Source organism: Triticum dicoccoides, chromosome 1A (genome assembly GCF_002162155.2).
Source record: "Triticum dicoccoides isolate Atlit2015 ecotype Zavitan chromosome 1A, WEW_v2.0, whole genome shotgun sequence".
Lineage (NCBI taxonomy): Eukaryota > Viridiplantae > Streptophyta > Magnoliopsida > Poales > Poaceae > Triticum > Triticum dicoccoides.
Genome location: NC_041380.1, coordinates 383,802,599 through 383,821,162, shown reverse-complemented (window position 1 = coordinate 383,821,162; position 18,564 = coordinate 383,802,599). Strand labels below are relative to the sequence as shown.

The window sequence follows — 18,564 nt, the reverse complement described above, 5'->3', positions numbered from 1 at the left end:
ATGTGGATACCAATTATGCCAATGTTCTTGCCGCTCAATTTGGATGTCAACTGGGGATGATGCCTTTCACATACCTGGGGTTGCCAGTGGGAACCACTAGGCCCAAAATTGTGGACCTTTTGCCACTTGTGGACTGCATGGAAAGAAGGTTGACTGCTAGCTCTTGGTTTCTACCACAAGGTAGCAGACTGCAGTTGGTCAATTCTGTTATTTCCTCATTGCCAATATTCTTCCTCTGTATCTTATCTATTCCACAAGGGATTTTGAAACAACTGGAAAGAATACAAAGACAGTGTCTTTGGAGAAAATATGGCCAGGAAAAGGGGAACTCTTTAGCAGCCTGGCCTCTGGTATGTAGACCTAAATTAAAGGGTGGGCTTGGCATCCTGAACCTGGGGCTGTAGAATGAAGCTTTGTTAATGAAGTTCCTCAATAAATTCTATAGCAAAGTTGATGTTCCATGGGTTCATTTGATCTGGGACAGTTATTATTATCAGAGAGTCCCACATGACACTGCTATGTGTGGCTCTTTTTGGTGGAGGGACATATGTAAGCTAATGGATACATTCAGGGCTGTGTCTTCAGTATGCGTGGGAAAAGGTGACTCCTTGCTATTCTGGTCAGATTCCTGGGAAGTGGATAATTCTTGCATTCCACTACAGGATAGATTCCCCAGGCTGTTCTCATTTTGCATACAAAAAAATTATTCTGTTCTGGAAGTAATGGCCTCTGGTGAGTTTCATAGCATGTTCTCTCTGCCATTATCTGAAATGGCCTACAGGGAGCTAAACCAACTTTCTGGAATATTGTCTGATATCTCCTTGGATGATAATGCTAAGGATTGCTGGTATTGGAAACATGGAAAGAAGTCTGGATACACAGCCAAGAAATATTATGATCTGGTCCATGAGCCAATTCCAACTAACCCCTTGCTATGTTGGATATGGAAGTCATGTTGTACTATGACAATCAAAATGTTTGCCTGGCTTGTCATTATGGATAGAGTAAACACCAAGGATATGATTCAGCGCAGGAAGTGGAAGATCAATGATGGGCCTGAATGTGTGCTTTGCCCTATAGGAGCTCTTGAAGACAGGAATCATCTGTTTTTTCAGTATAACTTCAGCATGAGAGTTTGGAATTACCTGCAGATTTCATGGCCCAACAATCAGGATATGGTTCAGATTGCATGCCATGCTAGGAAGGATTTCAATAAGCCTTTCTTTTCTGAAGTGGTGTTTCTCACTTAGTGGAATATTTGGAAAGTCAGAAATGATAAAGCGTTCAAGTATATCAGACCTACCTTCAGACAGTGGAGAAATGGTTTTGTCCATGACATTTCCCTTTTGGCTCACAGAATCAAGTCAAAACACAGGGAGGCACTGCTTAAATGGATTAATTTCATTCCTCCTTGAGAGGTGACATGTATAGTTACATTTTCCTTCTCTTGTAGTTTAGATTGTACATAATCTTCTTTTACCTTCTTCTATTTTGTTCCTTTTCTTTAGGAACCTTTATATGTACTTGTTGTTCTTGTTTTTAATAAAATGCTGTGGGGTGTAAGCCCTGCAGTCTCCAGTCAAAAAAAAATAAAGTGACATAAATGACCATTAAGTCTACAGAGTAAACGCCCGACTGTTGCTGTTTAGAGTGGCTTCCGATCTTCTGTTTGTCGAGTGATCATTGCTATGGTCAAGTGACATAGAGTCTTCCGAGTGGAACGTTTCTAGTTGAGTGGATGATGGTATGTATCCCTTGAATGATTCTGACTTTAGGGTGATGTCCTAGGGGAGGGTGTCTAGGTCAGGCGTATGACCCTACTCTAGGTACATAGCTTCGTCAGTAATAACTAAGACCAGTTGGTTTCTCTTAATGGAAATCGGAGGGGTGACCCTTGTTAAAAAAATCCTTTTCCAGCCATTAAAAAAATTATAAGTATATAGCCCGCAAAAAAAAGTATATACACATCCATGTCAAAAGAAAATTTAGAAATATTTGGTTCTTCAAAAATCCGGCCCACTAGAGCCTGGGATCCAAAAGTTTTTTTCAAAGTAAAGTATAAGTTTCTCTTCTAGATTTTCGACTACTATTTTTTGTGCTAGAGCGAGTAATTCCAGCTCTACATGAGATGAAAACAAAGTGAATACTCCCTCCGTCTAAAAATATTTGTCATCAAAATAGACAGAAAGAAATGTATCTAGAATTAAAATACATCTTCTTTTATCCATTTTAATGACAAGTATTTTCAGACGGAGGGAGTAGTAATTAGTAAATGTGGCAACAGCAAGCACGGTGGATATCTGTGAGTCACATGACACTCACAGAATACACACAGAAAATGGCCTAGGGATGGGTCCAAACCCTGCTCCTGCCAGCTGATAACCCATCTTTGCCTGCACTCTGCAGGTGCAGGTGAGCAGATGACAGCCACATTTTGCAGATACAACCTCATCAAAGCCACAAGTTCGGCAGCTCAGCCTCCTCGTGCTTACAAGAAAAGTCAGGCTGAGATCAAAATTCAACATGTCTACGCTATACATCTTGACAACTTTGAGCATATTTACTCAGGGTCCAGATTGTCTGCATGACCCTACTAGGATGGCGGGCTAGCACCCAAGATTTGACTGAACAAATGTCAATCTTCTGCATTTGTGCAAGCTCCTTCCTATATGGTGCAGTAAAAAGGAAGAAAAAAACAGCAAGCACCTACAACTTGAACTTGCAGCAGATGCACCAAGACACCAACCAATATACAGAAACTGAACACTGAAACTACATACGCGCGTTTTGGTCATGATATATGTTGCCAATTCCATGTAGTTCAAAAGCATGCACAAGTTCAAAATTGCTGGAGGGAAGCAATGGATTATTCAGGTACATGCTGAAGGAACAATATTTGCTTCTACCTGTACTAATGTTAGCATGTGTGTATATGACCTTGAGGCTGCAGTCCAAAAGGAGAGCGACGTTGTATACAAGAGCAGTGGTCAAGATCCGGTACATCTATCTTCTTGACGCCTGGAAGAAGGTATGTCCTACAAAACTTTCTTCTCTTGAGAATTGCAACAGCTGTTATGGCCTTCCTAATCCTAGCTTGCTAATACAAAAGGCTACTGCTAGAAAACTACATGATGCTTGCATCTTTATGAACAGCTGCATGATGCTTCTATCCTTATGGACAAGACAACTAGCCCTCCTGTGAAAAGGAAAAACAAGATAAAAATTCCTTTTTGATCTTAGAAAACAAAAAGAGCATGATCAACCCCAATGTTGAACGATGAACATGATGGCAAAAATACTGCTATACTCTTCCCATGGGTGAGAACGGAGGGCCATTGACCACCGGAGTTTTTCCTTTCCTCCTCTTCACTTTCTTCTTCTCTTTTCCTGTTACTGATCCTATTAACTGCTTCACTTCTTCTTTGAGGAGCATTTTCATTGAACTGGAATACAGCTTGTGCTTGAATTTCTCTATACCAATGGTTGGAGAAGCTTCAGAACAGTGAAGCAAAGATATGCAGACTGAGAATGCCTGCAGCGCCGACAATCGTGCATGGAAATCCACTGAGAACTCTCCTTTCCCATCGACTTTCATGGAAAGGGCAGGGAGAACTTCCTGGTTACCCTGCTTCAACAGTTGGAGTACACAAATGAAATACTACATTTAGTTGAATATGATGTTAACTAGTGCATCTGTCAAAAAGAAGTTTTAACTAGTGCATTGTTGTTGAAATCATAGTTTTTAAGGCGGTAAGGCGACCTAAGGCGCTGGGGGGGCGCCTTATCGCCTAGGCGACGCCTAAGCGCCTAAGGCGGACGCCTAAGCGCCTAAGGCGGGCATATTTGTAAGGCGCTGGGGGGGCGCCTTATCGCCTAAGCGTCGCCTAAGCGTCCAAGGCGGGATGCCTTAAAAACAATGGTTGAAATACTAGCGCCTCTTTGATTCATAGGATTCTAAAAGCGTGGGAATAGGAAAAACATAGAATTGAAATACTAGGGCCTACAGGATTTTGTTTGTTTGATTGCATCATAGGAAAAACAAAGGATTCTTTTGAAGAGGTTTGAGTGGATGCTAGAAATCCTATGGGAAGTAGTACAAAGAAATCGTTAGGAAAAACTCCTGTGGGATTCAATCCTACGAATCAAATAACTAATATAGGAAAAATTCATAAGGATTCTAATCCTCCAAAGTTTCTACGAAAATCCTTTAAATCAAAAGAGCCCTACATTTAGTTGAAATGCATTGTTGTTTGCTTCAACAGCTGAATTACACAAATGAAATATTACATTTAGTTGAATATAATGTTAACTAGTGCATTCGTCAAAAAGAAGTTTTAATTAGTGCAACTGTTAATTAGCGCAAGTATAACTAAAACGGGGATATAGCTTTTAAGTGGGAAACAAGCAACAGTGCATTTCAATTATCATATAGGAAAATTTCTTTTGATCTGCTAATGAAGTTGGGGGGAATCATATTTTGAACCAATTTAATTATTACTCACTGTGAGTAAATGCAGACAGGTGGTAATAATCAAACACGAGATGTGTCTCAACATACAAAATATACCTTAACAAATAGCTCCATGGGATGCTTGCTTTCATTCATCACAGAATCGACCCAATAACTATCATATGCATTTTCAAGGACAACGATTGGGCAAGACATGTCCCATCCACCGCAGTCACACCTTCCCCCACTCTTTAGACGGTTAAGTAACGGTGATGGACTGGTCTCATCATCCCTTGGTAACCCGTGTGCTCCGCCTGCTGTAACCACTTTAACTGTACCTGGTGATGATCCAGTTTTCAATTCGAGGGACCGGGTTTGATGAAACGGCACTTGGACTACAACAGCTGCAACCTCCAAATGAGGATGAAGATCTTCTTGGGACCAAAGACAAGATACCGATGCATCTGAGTTATTCCTTGCAGTATTTTGCCGCTCCATCTGATTATTTCTCTCTAGAGACTCCCTAGAGATTGAATTCTTAACAACATTGCAGAATGGTGGTTGAGTGGAATCTGGACGCTGAACTCTATCAACAGCAGAGCTCCGTCGTGCATGAGCAATGTCATACAAAACAAACTCGCTAGTGGCTGAGTTATTTAAAATACCATCTTCTTCAACTTCAGAGTACAGATAGGAAGACACATGCATCTGGCCAACAATTGGAGGCAGCCACCCATGCCTATCCTTGGAGGTCCTTCCCACGGTACTTGATCGCTTGCCAACACTATGGAAAGTGTAAATCCAATTCAGTTCGTTCCCGGATTTCCAAGTGCTAGCGTAAATGGATTCTTCTGGACCCTTGGTACAGAACTCAAAACCAAAAGCGCCATTGTCATGATCCAGTTTAAGAACAGCATGCAAATGAGTCGGCGATGAAGTAACTGTGATAGGCCGGGCTTCCCCACTCATCTGGCATTTAGGTGTGGGAGTTTGGTCAGATCTTGAGATACCACTCAACAAAGATTTGCGCAGTGCACTATCTTTTCCTCTAACTGGTGGATTACCACATTTTGCATCTTCCATTACCATGTGGGAGGGATTCCTCAGAGATTTGGACTTCATGAAAGGATCCAAAATTTTCTTAAACGCACTAGATCGAGCTTTTTTGTTGCCATCGACACCATGAACACTTTCTGATGGACATGTAGCATCAAAAACGCCCACCTTAGCTGACAAGGACTTGGGGAGATTACTCACTGAATCTATTGTGCCATGGTTACTCCTATCAGGATGAAGGCCAACAGGAGGTTGGCAATTTGACATTGTACCTTTGCTACTGCTGCTTTCTAGCAAATGAGGAGCAGCACTTGCGGCAGGACACGTGGCATTGTCTTCTTTGAGCGATAACCCCGGGAACCTGTCTCTTACATCATCCTTTAACAAATTGCAGTCCTTGCGTGGCCTTCCAAGCCTCAAGTTGTCACTGGGAACCTCACGCGATGAAATATCCACAAGCTCCCTGGCATCTTGATTAAATCCACGAGTTATGTTCATAGAAGACCTCAACTTGCATGAACCGCTCCGTTGCGGAACCAAGTAAGCTCCACTTGTGCTAGGCTGAGAGGACGAATCGACGGTCCCAAATGACATAAACGCATCTCTTTCATGTATAGAGTCTAATTTCCTCCTCCCCTCTTGGAGTTTCCTTAGTCTGCTGACATCACTGGAGCTCTGGTACATAGAACCACGACTATGAATGATGCTATCTTCTGGGTTTTCCTCACGGCGTCTTGAAGGCAGACTCTTGCAATGAAAATTTGGGAACCGGTTGAGGTGCATTTCGCCTGAGTTTCTATCCGGGCAATTCAGTTGTGCTGCCCTGCTAGGACTCTCTGTTTCCTCATCAATTGGTTCCATGGTTTCCTTAGCTACACTGGGCCGAGAACGGTTCCCCATGTAGGAAACCTGCATTAAAACCATAATACAGTGCTCGCATCAGAAGAGAGAAAAGATGACAGTAGCATCAGCTTTTATCCAAAAAAAAAAACCATAACCATAGTTTGTATCAGGTTTGGCAGAGGGAACCATTTTACAAGCTTAAAACTACGCCCATCCTATGCATCAAATCCGTCCAAGAAAAATAGGTCATATCCATTTCCAAAAGAAGGAAGAGTTTCCATTCGTTCACATACTACTTCAATACCTAGGTTTCAAGAGGAACAGCACAACACTAAAATAACAAAAAACAAATCTAAATCTACTCTCGGATCACACAGCACATTATCACTGAATCAGCTAAACCATTCGAGGAAAGGATGAACCCTCGCAGATGGGAATCGAATCCCAGGACGAGGTCAGCAGAAAAGGAACCCCTCTCCTCCCATCTGCACCAAATCCGAGCCGCACTTCTTGAAGAAACGCATCGGCAAACCTGCTCGCCATTAGTTCCTCCTAAAAAGTCCAACCTTGCGGCCAAGTCCCGCAGCCCAAATCTACAGCCAGCCGCCGCCGCGGCCGCAAGCGTCGCAGAGGACCGCCGTATGAATCAACCGGAAAGGGATCGAGAAATGCCATTACTCACCTTGGAGCGGAGCCGACGGGGAGCAGACCGGCGCGGCAGAAGAGGCAGTGGACTTTACTGGTCCGTCAGTCCTCGCGCATCTGTCTCGTGTGAGTGAGGGAAATATTCTTGGCGGCTCACGAAAATGAAACGGAGATTCCCAAATCTTATTTTGCGCCTTCGCCGCTAGGGACGATTGTGAAATAGATAGAGGTAGGGGGACTAGAGCGTAAAGAGCGATCCGCGGCGGAGCTTCGGCGTTCTGGGCTGCTCCGCTGGGCCGGTGGCACACATCTTGTAGGCCTGTGTCAGACCAGCCCGAGGTCTCTGTGGCGGCAAAAGGTCCATGTACCATCTCTTCTATCTACTCCCTCCGTCTCAAAATAAGTGTCTCAACTTTAATGCAACTTGTTTTCAAGAAAAAAATAATACAACTTTGTAAGACGAAGAGAGTGTATACAATAAGTGTTTCGACTTTAATATTAAATTTGATATAAAGTTGAGACGCTTATTTTAAGAGGAAGAGAATGTATACAAACATAAATGTTGCTAAAATAAATACCAATATAAAATTTCTCAAAAAACTATATACCAATATAAGTAAAACAAGTTACGGAGATTCAACAAATCTCATCCAAATCTAAAAAAAACAGATCTCATAGTATCTATCCAATAGTCTATGTTGCTCCAGTGTTTAGCGTTACTCCTGTTTTGCACAAAACACATTTAGCACCCTTAATGATTAATATTCTCTGTATTTTTTTAATAATAAGTACTTAAAAAAAGAATAGCGTTCCTTTTTTTCCAGACGGAGTGTTTCGTCCAACCTTTCATCCTTTTTCTGAGCATCATTTCATAAAAATCATCGTAATTGTCACATATTTACCTGACTTGCCAAATAAACTTGTCTTTTCTTTGGAAACCAATAAATGATTGCAAAAAAATCATAAAATATATTTAGATAAGTATAACATGGAGAGAATTTGGCAAACATTTATTTACACAATCACATTAATATGTGCAGATAAATTGCGGGATAACGTACTAAAATATTTATATCGCGATGAAACGCATGCAATTATCATCATATCTAATACCAACATCAACATTAGCCAAAGAATTATACCCTAACTACTATTGATTTCCTGATACCGCTTATTGTGAAGGATATGACTATTAGTTAAATAAAGTCACCGAAGTTCAAAAATATTACTTCCTTCATCCTAATTTTTTTTGTCTTAGATTAGTATCTAGACAAATCTAAGACAAGAGTTTATTTTGGGATGGAGAGAGTAGTTTATATCTTGCCTAATATTATACTCCCTTCGTTCCTAAATATAACTCTTTTTAGAGATTTCATTACAAACTACATACGGATGTATATAGACATATTTTCGAGTGTAGATTCACTCATTTTGCTTTGTATGTAGTCATAGTAAAATCTCTAAAAACATTTATATTTAGAAACGGAGGTAGTAATAAATATAATTAATATCTTGTCTAATATTAATGGACATTGCACGCACATAATTGGTAGGAAAATCAACCATTCCACCCCGACGAACGCCGATGAGATCATCCGCACCCATCGTCATCTGGTGCATTCTGGCCGTCGCCGTTGCCATCTCGCCATCCAACCTCTACATATACAGACACGGTGACATGCACAGCGCACACGAAGCCATCATAAAGCATCTAATCTCTCCTCCCCTAATTTTAAATGGGGGGTGAATGATGCTTTATGATTTGTGAATGACACATGTCATCCATCAGGATGGGTCTCGCGTGAGACCTGGTCTCATAGAATTATTTTGCACATCCCTGGACTGGCTGGAGGCGCCAGACACGGACAGTCCAGGTCCCGCAAGTTTCTTCCTCCTACCGCGCCTCCTCTCCCCCCGTCCTTGATATCTCTTCCCAGCGCGTGCCGTGCCGCGGTCGACCAACATGGACCGGCGGCGGCTCTGGACGTGGGCAGCTGCCGTCGTCGTCGCTGCTGCTGCTGCGGCTGCGGCGGCGGCGGGCCATGAGAAGAGGCTGGTGGTGGGCATGACTCTCGTCCCGGGCGCCGCGTCCACGGGGGCAGGCAAGTCCGCGACGCCTTTAATCAATCCTCTTTTCTTTCCCCTGCGTTCATCCGGCCGCACATTGCCCTGCTCTGCCTAAAAGCATACGGGGATGCCAACTAATGGTGCGCGTGTGAACTGCCGTTCGATTGCAGTGTGCCTCGACGGGAGCCCGCCGGCGTACCACCTCCACCGCGGCTCCGGCGCGGGCGCCCGCGGCTGGCTGCTCCAGTTCGAGGGCGGCGGCTGGTGCAACGACGCGCCGTCCTGCGCCGCACGAGCCGGCACGCGGCGAGGCTCCACCCGGCTCATGAGCAAGCTCGAGGTCTTCTCCGGCGTGCTCAGCAACGATCCGGCCAGGAACCCAGGTACCGCAATCGTCTTGCTGGTTCTCTTCAGTTACAGCTCCCTTTCAGTTTCTTCAGCAGAAACGCGCTGTTTCATAATACTTTTTGCAAGCAACGAACACGGGTTTGATTAATTGGAGAGACATTTTCCCCGTGCATTCTTTGATTTCCTCGTACGTACGTACGTACCTTTTACGCCAAGTCGTCGATGATGATCAGCACAGCAGAGCACATGCATGTCTCCGTTCATGCATGGTGATGGTGGTACTGTCTTGTGCTTTTGCAAAAAGGTTGCGGCCAGTCAACAATCACCATAATCCGGTAGGTAGCGCCAACAGTTTCGCTTTAACACATCCAGGCCCATGGCGAATTCAAGCTCATGGTCCTACAAGGGTGATGATGAACCCCACATCTGCATCAGGCCACTGCCACAACTTCTGGTCAAAGGAATTCAGAGTTTCAGATCAGTTCTCGTCACTACTAAAGATTTTTCTTTTTGACAATTCGAGCAGATTTTTACAACTGGAATCGGGTGAAGCTGCGGTACTGCGACGGCGGATCCTTCGCGGGCGATTCGGAGTTCACAAATGGCGTACGTACTCTTAAAAAGTTAAAATCATATTGTGAACTGCATATGTAAACGAGTTGCTGCTCGCATTCAACTGAACTCCGTTTGCTCACTATTTGTACTGTTTGTCGCCCCGACATATGCAGTCTTCAGTCATCTACATGAGAGGTCAGAGGATATGGGATGCTATCATCGCCGATCTCCTCACCAAAGGCCTCGCCAAAGCCAAAAAGGTTTCTGCAGATCTCATCAGCACTAGTCTATATACTTTCTGCGTGTTTTTCACTAATGCTAGGCTTTTACTTAGTGGTGGAGTTTCAGTTAGTAGCACAAATCACTCTACAAGACATGTAGTTGTGTAATTGTTAAGTCGATCATGGTTTTGAGCAAATCTGAATCCAACAGGTGCTGCTCTCAGGATGCTCAGCAGGAGGCCTAGCTACATTCTTCCACTGCGACGACCTCGGGGAGCTTCTCGGGGGCGTCGCCACAGTGAAATGCATGAGCGACGCGGGGTTTTTCCTTGATGTGTAACGCTGGAACTAATCGATCAATGAGTTTACTTTTGGAAGGTTGAGCTTTTGGTCAAATGTGTTAAACTTATGTCATTTTTCAGGGATGACATTTCCGGCAACAACAGCATTAGACCTTTCTTTAGCAGCCTAGTTGCTCTGCAGGTTATTTGCATCAGTAAACCTTCTCTTTACACACTGATTTGGCTTAAGATATTTGAGAGTTTTTTCAAGTATGTTTTGATTTTATTTTCTTAATTTTGATGTAGGGAGCTGAGAAGAATTTGAACAAAGACTGTCTAAATTCAACACTCAGTCCTTATCTGGTCAGATCTCTTTTCGTTCCTACTATCCTTTCAGAGCATTGAACCACATTATGGGCACTTGAGTTTTACTGATCATACTTTCCACCCCTCCTGTGCAGTGTTTTTTCCCTCAATATGCACTTCAAAACATTAAAACCCCATATTTCATCTTAAATTCAGCGTACGATGTATATCAGGTAATGGAATACGTTGTACCAGTCAATATTTTTCACCAGCTGACCACTAGTAAAAATATTATCAATTTTTGGCAGTTCCATCACATCTTTGTGCCTCCTTCGTCTGATCCTAGGGGTCACTGGAGTCGCTGTAAGGCGGACCCCAGTGCATGCAGCACATCACAAATTGCAACTCTCCAAGGTTACAATCAGTGCTTTATACAAATCTTCGCTACATGTATCAAACGAGCGGGTGTAAAGTTCTTCATTGAGTTACTGTCTTGAGGAATTTGTCTGCAGGCCTAAGAAGTGCAATGTTAACAGCACTCAAACCGTTTGAAGGTGAGCCGGAGATGGGCATGTTCATCAATTCTTGCTTTGCACATTGCCAGAGCGAGCTGCAGGACACATGGTTTGCACCGAATTCCCCAACACTGGACAATGAGGTACTAATAATTGATGAGGTTAAGTTGTATGCTTGTGGCCTTTTAGTGATGCATGGTGTTTTCATGAAAATCATTTTGGAGTTTCAGACAATTGCAGAGCTAGTCGGTGATTGGTACTTTGAAAGGGGTGCTGCCCAAGAAATCGACTGCGCATATCCCTGCGACTCAACTTGTCACAACATTATACCATCTAATCAGGTAAGTTAATGGGAAATGCAAGTGCACATGCAGGGGTGGGTGTTTGAGTTTGGGGTCTATCTATGCAGGGTATATCTGTTCATATTTTCCCATGATATTTTGCAGGTCGGCATCTAGTGGATACAATGTGTTGTGTAGGTTGGTTCATAGTGTTCTTCAACTCAATACAAGAAATATTGGCAAAATTTTACAGTGTATTGCTAAGTTCATCATATATACTACAAATATATAGAAGAAATAGCTTGGATGCCCAGCATGGAGGTATCATGTTTCGGGTTCAAATCCATCATTTCCATGTCTCTACATTTGCTTTCTTTGGTCCATTTTCTTTAAAAATCATTCTTTGATATTGGGACTGTCTATTTAACAGTTGACTGAATTTCAATCGGTATTCATCTTTTTTTAGCCAATCATAAACCAACAACTGTATGCATTTGTTCCCCGTGTATGCCAGCGATTCAACTCTTTTTTTGAGAGAGAAATGTAAATATTTCACATGCACTCCCTCCGTCCGAAAATACTTGTCCTAGAAATGGATAAAATGGATGAATCCATAACTAAAATAAGTCTAGATACAACCATTTCTAGGACAAGTATTTCCGAACGGAAGGAGCATGTATGTATGTATGTATGTCAAAACCTGCCAAAAACTACTTAGCGGGTTTTAAAATTCTTGATGGATTGAACTGGACCCTGGTTGATTGCAATACGGCCTATACCCAAGAAGGGCTGCCAAGAAAAGCAAAGCATGCAGAGGACAAATAGGCCTGTACCAACACCTGAGAACACAAAAAAGAGCAATAAAAAGCCCAAGAAGAATAGCTGGTGGAAGAACCGAAAATCAACAAGAAAATAACAAATTCCATAACATATTCTAACATTAGAGCAAGGGAGGGCCTTGGCCCCCCACCCCCTTTTCCTTATTTAGTAAATATACATAGTATTCAGACACATATATCACATGCTTTTTTAGACAAATTTTACCAATGGTTCGTGCCGTTCTAGATGTGTTGTTTGCTTGGCCACATGGGACACTGGAAAAGGATCTAGTCTTGAGGATCAGCGGACAGTGGGTTATCAATCACCACTGTCTGATGAATGAGCCCAAAGGGCCAGAGGTTATGCCCACCACTCTGGTCAGGTCAGTGTACAGGATGTGAATATAACAAAGGCAGAGTCATCTGTTTTCATCTTTGACAGAACCCAGTTCAAGTTATTACAAATTCAATCATAAATACGAGTTCATCTTTAGTACTATTGCGGATACACCTGATGTCAAGTTTTATGACTACAGACCAGCCGATCCAATCAAGAACTAACAGTATGTTTCACCGTTTAATCTAGTTACGGAGTAAAATATCACCGACCCAAACACCCAACTGTTTGATGCACTCCATCAGGGGGAATCACTCTACTTCAAACATTCCAGCTGATTTAAAAGTGCATCAATTTAAATAATTGTAGGGAGTATTTAGGCAGAAATGTCACATGATTATTTAGATTTTTACCAATGATTCTAAAATTCCGTCAATTTAAATACCATTATGGCAATTATAGTAAAGAAAACAGTTAATGGATATGGCCTACCATTCTTCTGCGATGATATAAATAGGGGATTTAGGTGTTTCGGAAATGAGAACAAAGCCGATTCCAATCAAAACAGGAAAGACTCCATCAAACTAAGGATCCTATGTTATTACATTGTAAGTGCACCTCTTTGGTTCTTAAAATGATAGGACTAGGAAATTGGATTTCATGGCACATGCCATTGTTGTTGTTGTGAAATTTTGCATGATTTGGGCTGAATGGAATTTTTTTCCTTTAAAATTGCAAGTAAAGTGGAGTATAAGAAAACTGTCTATGGTTTGACCCGCAAAAACAGACAAAAAAAACTGTCTATGGTTTACAATTCTCCACTCCAAGCAAGCTACACATGAAAACTTCCTAGGAAATATAATCCTCTATTTTGAAGGAAAAGGTATAATCCTCTAAAATATTTCCTTCAAAAAGAAATATAATCCTCTAAAATTAGAATGATATATTATGAATCAAAGCTGAAAATGAATTATGAAAAAATTCACCGTTTCGTGTATATGGCCACGCATCGCACCCCGGTATGGTGCAATCAACATTTGTCGATAAATGATTGCTTACGTTTATATATTGCTGGTTGCATCGCAACACGTTTGAATCATATAGGAACAGGATGCAGAACCAGAGCTTTCAGATATCTGCAACTTTTAGGACTACTATTTTCTTCAGACAAAACGAACAGAAATAAGATGCAGCTTTCACAGAACCCATGGTTCTACACTAGTATATCTTAGTCCAGTAATTGATGTTCAAACCAGCCTACCAAAAGCAAGAAATTCATGTTCCAACTAGCTAGGCCTGCGATGCAAACATAGCCCTTTCATCCGGATCGATGGCCGGGAAGAACCAGAACGAGTCACCAGCGGTGAACTCGCCTTGCCGGTGGTGCATCTTCTTCTTCAGCACCAGCTTATCATCCGAGCCTTCATCCACCCACGATTCCGCCCAGAACCACGCGAGCCCAACGCCACAACCGCCCACGTCAACGAGACTCAACGACGGCTGGTGCGCGAACAACAGCATGCCAGGCGGCCGGCCCGACGCCGCCGGCACAGAGGCCGAGCACCCGCGGCCCAAAAGCAGGACACGGTCCCCGCGCACGCGGTCCTGCGTCCACACCTTCTTGTCCCAGTCCAGCCTGAAGAGCGCGACGCGCGCGTTGTGCTCGTCCGCGAGCACGAGGTGGACGTGCCGGAGCGACTCCACGAGGTAGTGGCGCATTCTGCTCTCGCCGAACGGGAGCTGGCACGCCGTGTTCCGGCGCTCCACCTTGGGCTCCGGGTCCGCGAGGTCCGCGCGCCAGACCTTCCTCCTGCCGTCGACCAGGTACACCATGGCGCCGACGGTGACCATGTCGCTGGCGGCCGGGTCGTAGCGGAACCCCGGGGCGTGCAGGGTGAGCCACCCCTGGTCCTGCTGGCCGGGGTGGCAGTAGGCGACGAGCCTGTCCGTGGCGAGGATGAGGAAGCACGCCCGGCGGTCAGCCGGCGACGACGTGAGCGCGGCGTGGAATCGCCCTTCGGCGTTCTTCTCCTTGAACGGCCAGGACAGGACCAGCCGCGCGCCGGCGACCGGGTTGGCGAGGACGAGGCGGCGCGGCGCGTCCAGGGAGACGAACACGAGCCACCCGCAGGCGGAGGACGCGACGCAGCGATGGTAGCCCTCCCCCGGGACATCGTACGCGTAGGGCCGCCCCCCGGGGATGTCGTAGAACTGGCGGCGCACGTTGGCCGGCGCGGGCGCGGACTGCGAGGCGGAGGCCGGCTCCGGGAGCATGAGCCACGGGAAGGGCGGCGGGCGGCGGCCGAGGCGGCGGGAGAAGAAGCGCCACGCGCGGCAGACGAGGCGGAGGCGGAGGTGGTCGGCGAAGGTGATGTAGGGGGCCACCGAGGCGAAGATGCGGTCGCCGGGGAGGACCCCCCTAGGGTTTTTCCCCGGATCGCGAGGCGCCGCCGCCATCGCCCGGCGTCGTCGAGGCGAGCGACCCATGCAACGCAAGAGGCGGGCCGGTTGGCTGGTTGGTTGGCTCGATCGATCGATCGATTGGTCTCCGGGAAGCGCACGCGCCGCAACGATTTATGTATGATCTGGCGCCGCAATGCCCATAAATGCATCGGATTTATTTCGTCAGATTTGGGCTTGTTTAAAGAAAATCTTACTAGTATTGATCCAGAATATTTACCAGTTAATGCATCCTATCGCCTGCCGCGTCTTCAGCTTCAGCTTTCGGTTCCCAGTGATTGATGCCATAATTTGATTTAAATCTCTGCAATTCGTAGTAGCAAAACATAGGGGGAAACCAATTATGAGCGTTTTCGGTTCTCATTTGCGTCCAAAACATTGCTCGCGACCCGTCAGCTCTGATGTCATCCAACGGCTGAGCGTCCTCCTTTCATTGAAACAGGGGTAATGTTACATAACCCCGATAAACGATGATCATACTGATTTGGTGAGCTATGCCCCACCAACAATTCAAAATTTTGCTTGAAGAGTTGCTACATATTCGTTAACTACATGGCAAAACAAACATTTGAGAGGGATGGAGGTTTCAAGCACATGTCCAGTTTATGATTTGGAACCAGAGAATGCTTTTCATGCATTATGTAGATGATCTATGGTTGTGTCTTTGTGGTTGAAAATGTCTGAAGTATGGAGATTACATGTGCTTTTGTTGATGTCCAACATACAGTTAGAGCATGGCTTCTTTGGTCCTTGAACCTTTTGGTTCGTATTGATAGGCTGGTGACTGTTTAGGCATGATCGAAATGAAGTGGTGCATGAAAAACCCGCGCCACCACTATAAATATCACAAACGTTCTTATTTAGCTACCTCGAGTCACTGACTGCGGTGAAGTTAAACTCTACAACCGATCCTATTAAAGGAGCGGTAATCTTTTTTGATCACCACCCTGAATCCTCACCTGCGTCCGCACACAAGGAACCTCTTGTGATTAAACATGATGATAGTCCCAAATGGTACCTACCAGTGAAAGGTTGCCTGAAGTTGAATGTAATGGAGCTTTTGTCTCGGAAGGAACTACGGGAGCAGGTATGGTTATGAGGAACAACTCTGGAGGAATGGTGTCTTCAGTTTACAAACAATTATTCTTGTGTCGTAAGGCTCTTGAAGATGAACGTTGTGCTTGTATGGGGGGTTATCTTTTGCTCTTCAGAGATGTGACTCCCCAATTACAATTGAATTTGATTCCTTACCAGTTGTGAAGATGATCCAAGCACGTAAGTGGATAGATTGGTCTACGCCTCTCTCGCCAAGGTGATCAAGCATCTCATCACTATTGCAGGATGCTGCTAACGCGACACTACGACCGGAGACCCTTCGAGAAACTGTGTGCGATGCAATAATCGCAAACGGTGCTGTACGAAAACCATCAGAAATGTTGCAAAACGTTTGCAATGAATGATACATCAAACACGGTTCAGATTATAGTTGCGTGTGCGATGAGGGGCATACGGTTGATCTGTACGAACTGTTTGCAATGAGACAGAACAACAGAAACGGGCAGCCAGATCAAGGTGTGTGCGATATACGGCATACACTTCACTCCGATGAACCGTTTGCGATGAGTGAGGTGAACACAAACGATTCGGCGTAACAAAGATGTGTGTGATACCCGACAAACAGGTCGGTAATCGAAATTGTGTGCGATCATTATAGACAACCCATACGATCTTTTTTTTGTGAATTGTGTGCTCGTCAGGGCACACAGTTCAACAAACCAACCTGTTGGCGATAATGTAGAAGATCTCTGTCGAATACATATTACTAACCGTCTGCGATGAGATTGACAGGATAAACAGAGATATATACAGTCTGCTTAATTTAGTCCTTCTTCTTCTTGTTGTTCTTGTTGGATGGCCCCGCGACATCGTCTTGGAAAGGATGCTTCTTGCCGCTGACCGTTGGCTTTTCGTCACCGCCGCCGTCGTCATCGTCGTTGCTGTCGTCGTCGTCCTCCTCCTTGTTCGACCATTCCTCCTCATCATCATCGTCGTCCTCCGACGACTCCTCGTCCGTCTGGTTGTCGTCAGACGACTCCGGAGGCGGCGTCCCTTCCATGAATCGGATATAATCAAGGTCTGGGCTCGACGCCGGACTCATGGAAGACGAGCAGGATGATTCCGATGTTGACCTATCATCGGGCGCCAGACTGCTGGCCGAACTGTCGTCCTCGCTATCGCTCGACATGGCTGTAGAGTGTGTGTGCCAGTGTGTAGCGCGGCCTACCGGGGACGATGAAGATGGTGGAGACTTAAGCGGGGTATGTAGAGAAGAGGAACTCCCAATTGAAGCGGGGTTTGACGTATTATCTAACCGCTGATATAATCAACCGTAATTATTTGTATCCAGTCGCTCCAAATTCCCGGTGTTGCGCATGACTCCTATTGGCTATTTGGCTGGTTTCCTTTTTCGGGACAAAAACAAGGAACGAGTTTTGGGATTATGCACCGGTACCGATACGAACGGAGTAGGACATTTGGCAAGCAATACAATGAGCTCTTCTTATTGATAAAGCCAGTAATAATCAAACTAGAAAGGAAAAGAAAAAAGACAAAGAAAAATATCTACACAAATCTTCGCGTAACATCAATGGCATATATAGGACCTGGATGTGCATTACTTAGAGCACATCTAGATGTGCTTTAGCAATAATGTCAAACAAAACCCGTAATCATCATTGCAAACAACGCATAGAACATGGCTAATGCGACAACCACAACTACACATGCTAGTTCCTTCTTGTCTCTTGCTTTCATCTGTTGCTTCATCGTACTGATTGTACATTCCAGATCATTTAGTTTCTTCTCCAGCTTTACGTTATCTTCTGCGAGCTTGGTGATAACACTCCGATCCCTGCCATGCCATTCTTCATCCAGCCAGTTAACAAAGGCACAAGCCTCATATCCCTGCCAAATTTGGATGAGCGGTGGCATTAACTGAAGTAAAATGATAAACTTAATTAGCACTAACATCTAAGGGGCAACTGAGAAACCGCCTGCCAATGTCGAATCCCTCCGTGCATACACGTCGAGCGGGAGTGTACCCGTGCACACAACTCAGCTTTTGGTACTTCTCGGTGGCGCAAAACTCGGAGTCGAACTCGTGTTGCGGGAGTCTGGAGTCAAGCTCCAGATCCGGCGGTAGATCGCTTTCCTAGGGGGGGTCATTCAGGACAGATTCAGCAAGGAGCCATACTTTGGACATGGTAGAAAAGATTGGGCTAGATTGGAACTTGACATGACGATTCGGATCCATAGTACACCTACCTTCTGATGACCTTAGGCAAGTGCTCGCGGTGACCGCTGTCGTGGCGGTGATACGAG

At 44.7% G+C, this 18,564-nt stretch overlaps 3 protein-coding genes across 5 annotated transcripts; 1 reads left to right on the top strand and 2 right to left on the bottom strand.

Annotated features, from left to right (window-relative positions):
* Nucleotides 1–3,019: 3,019 nt before the first annotated feature.
* Nucleotides 3,020–7,139, bottom strand: LOC119274943. The gene is made up of 3 exons (XM_037555706.1): nt 7,032–7,139; nt 4,568–6,415; nt 3,020–3,625 (listed from the first exon to the last, which is right to left on the bottom strand). The coding sequence occupies exons 2-3, from the start codon at nt 6,404–6,406 to the stop codon at nt 3,302–3,304; spliced, it is 2,163 nt and encodes a 720-aa protein (XP_037411603.1). The 5' UTR covers nt 6,407–6,415; nt 7,032–7,139; the 3' UTR covers nt 3,020–3,301.
* Nucleotides 7,140–8,868: 1,729 nt separating this feature from the next.
* On the top strand, nt 8,869–12,033 carry LOC119292957 (pectin acetylesterase 9). Of its 3 annotated transcripts, XM_037571614.1 has the most exons (12): nt 8,869–9,096; nt 9,232–9,444; nt 9,936–10,015; nt 10,138–10,224; nt 10,397–10,521; nt 10,608–10,668; nt 10,773–10,829; nt 10,928–11,005; nt 11,081–11,186; nt 11,285–11,430; nt 11,518–11,628; nt 11,734–12,033. In XM_037571614.1, the coding sequence occupies exons 1-12, from the start codon at nt 8,958–8,960 to the stop codon at nt 11,743–11,745; spliced, it is 1,215 nt and encodes a 404-aa protein (XP_037427511.1). In that variant the 5' UTR covers nt 8,869–8,957; the 3' UTR covers nt 11,746–12,033. The 3 variants fall into 3 exon arrangements, 2 of the variants coding, with proteins under 2 accessions (XP_037427511.1, XP_037427554.1); XM_037571657.1 differs by lacking the exons at nt 11,518–11,628; nt 11,734–12,033 and having other exon boundaries at nt 11,119–11,186; nt 11,285–11,425; XR_005142959.1 differs by lacking the exons at nt 10,928–11,005; nt 11,081–11,186; nt 11,285–11,430; nt 11,518–11,628; nt 11,734–12,033 and having other exon boundaries at nt 10,397–10,519.
* A 1,823-nt stretch (nt 12,034–13,856) lies between these two features.
* On the bottom strand, nt 13,857–15,221 carry LOC119292854. Its single transcript, XM_037571561.1, has one exon. The coding sequence runs from the start codon at nt 15,208–15,210 to the stop codon at nt 14,014–14,016; it is 1,197 nt and encodes a 398-aa protein (XP_037427458.1). The 5' UTR covers nt 15,211–15,221; the 3' UTR covers nt 13,857–14,013.
* Nucleotides 15,222–18,564: the final 3,343 nt, after the last annotated feature.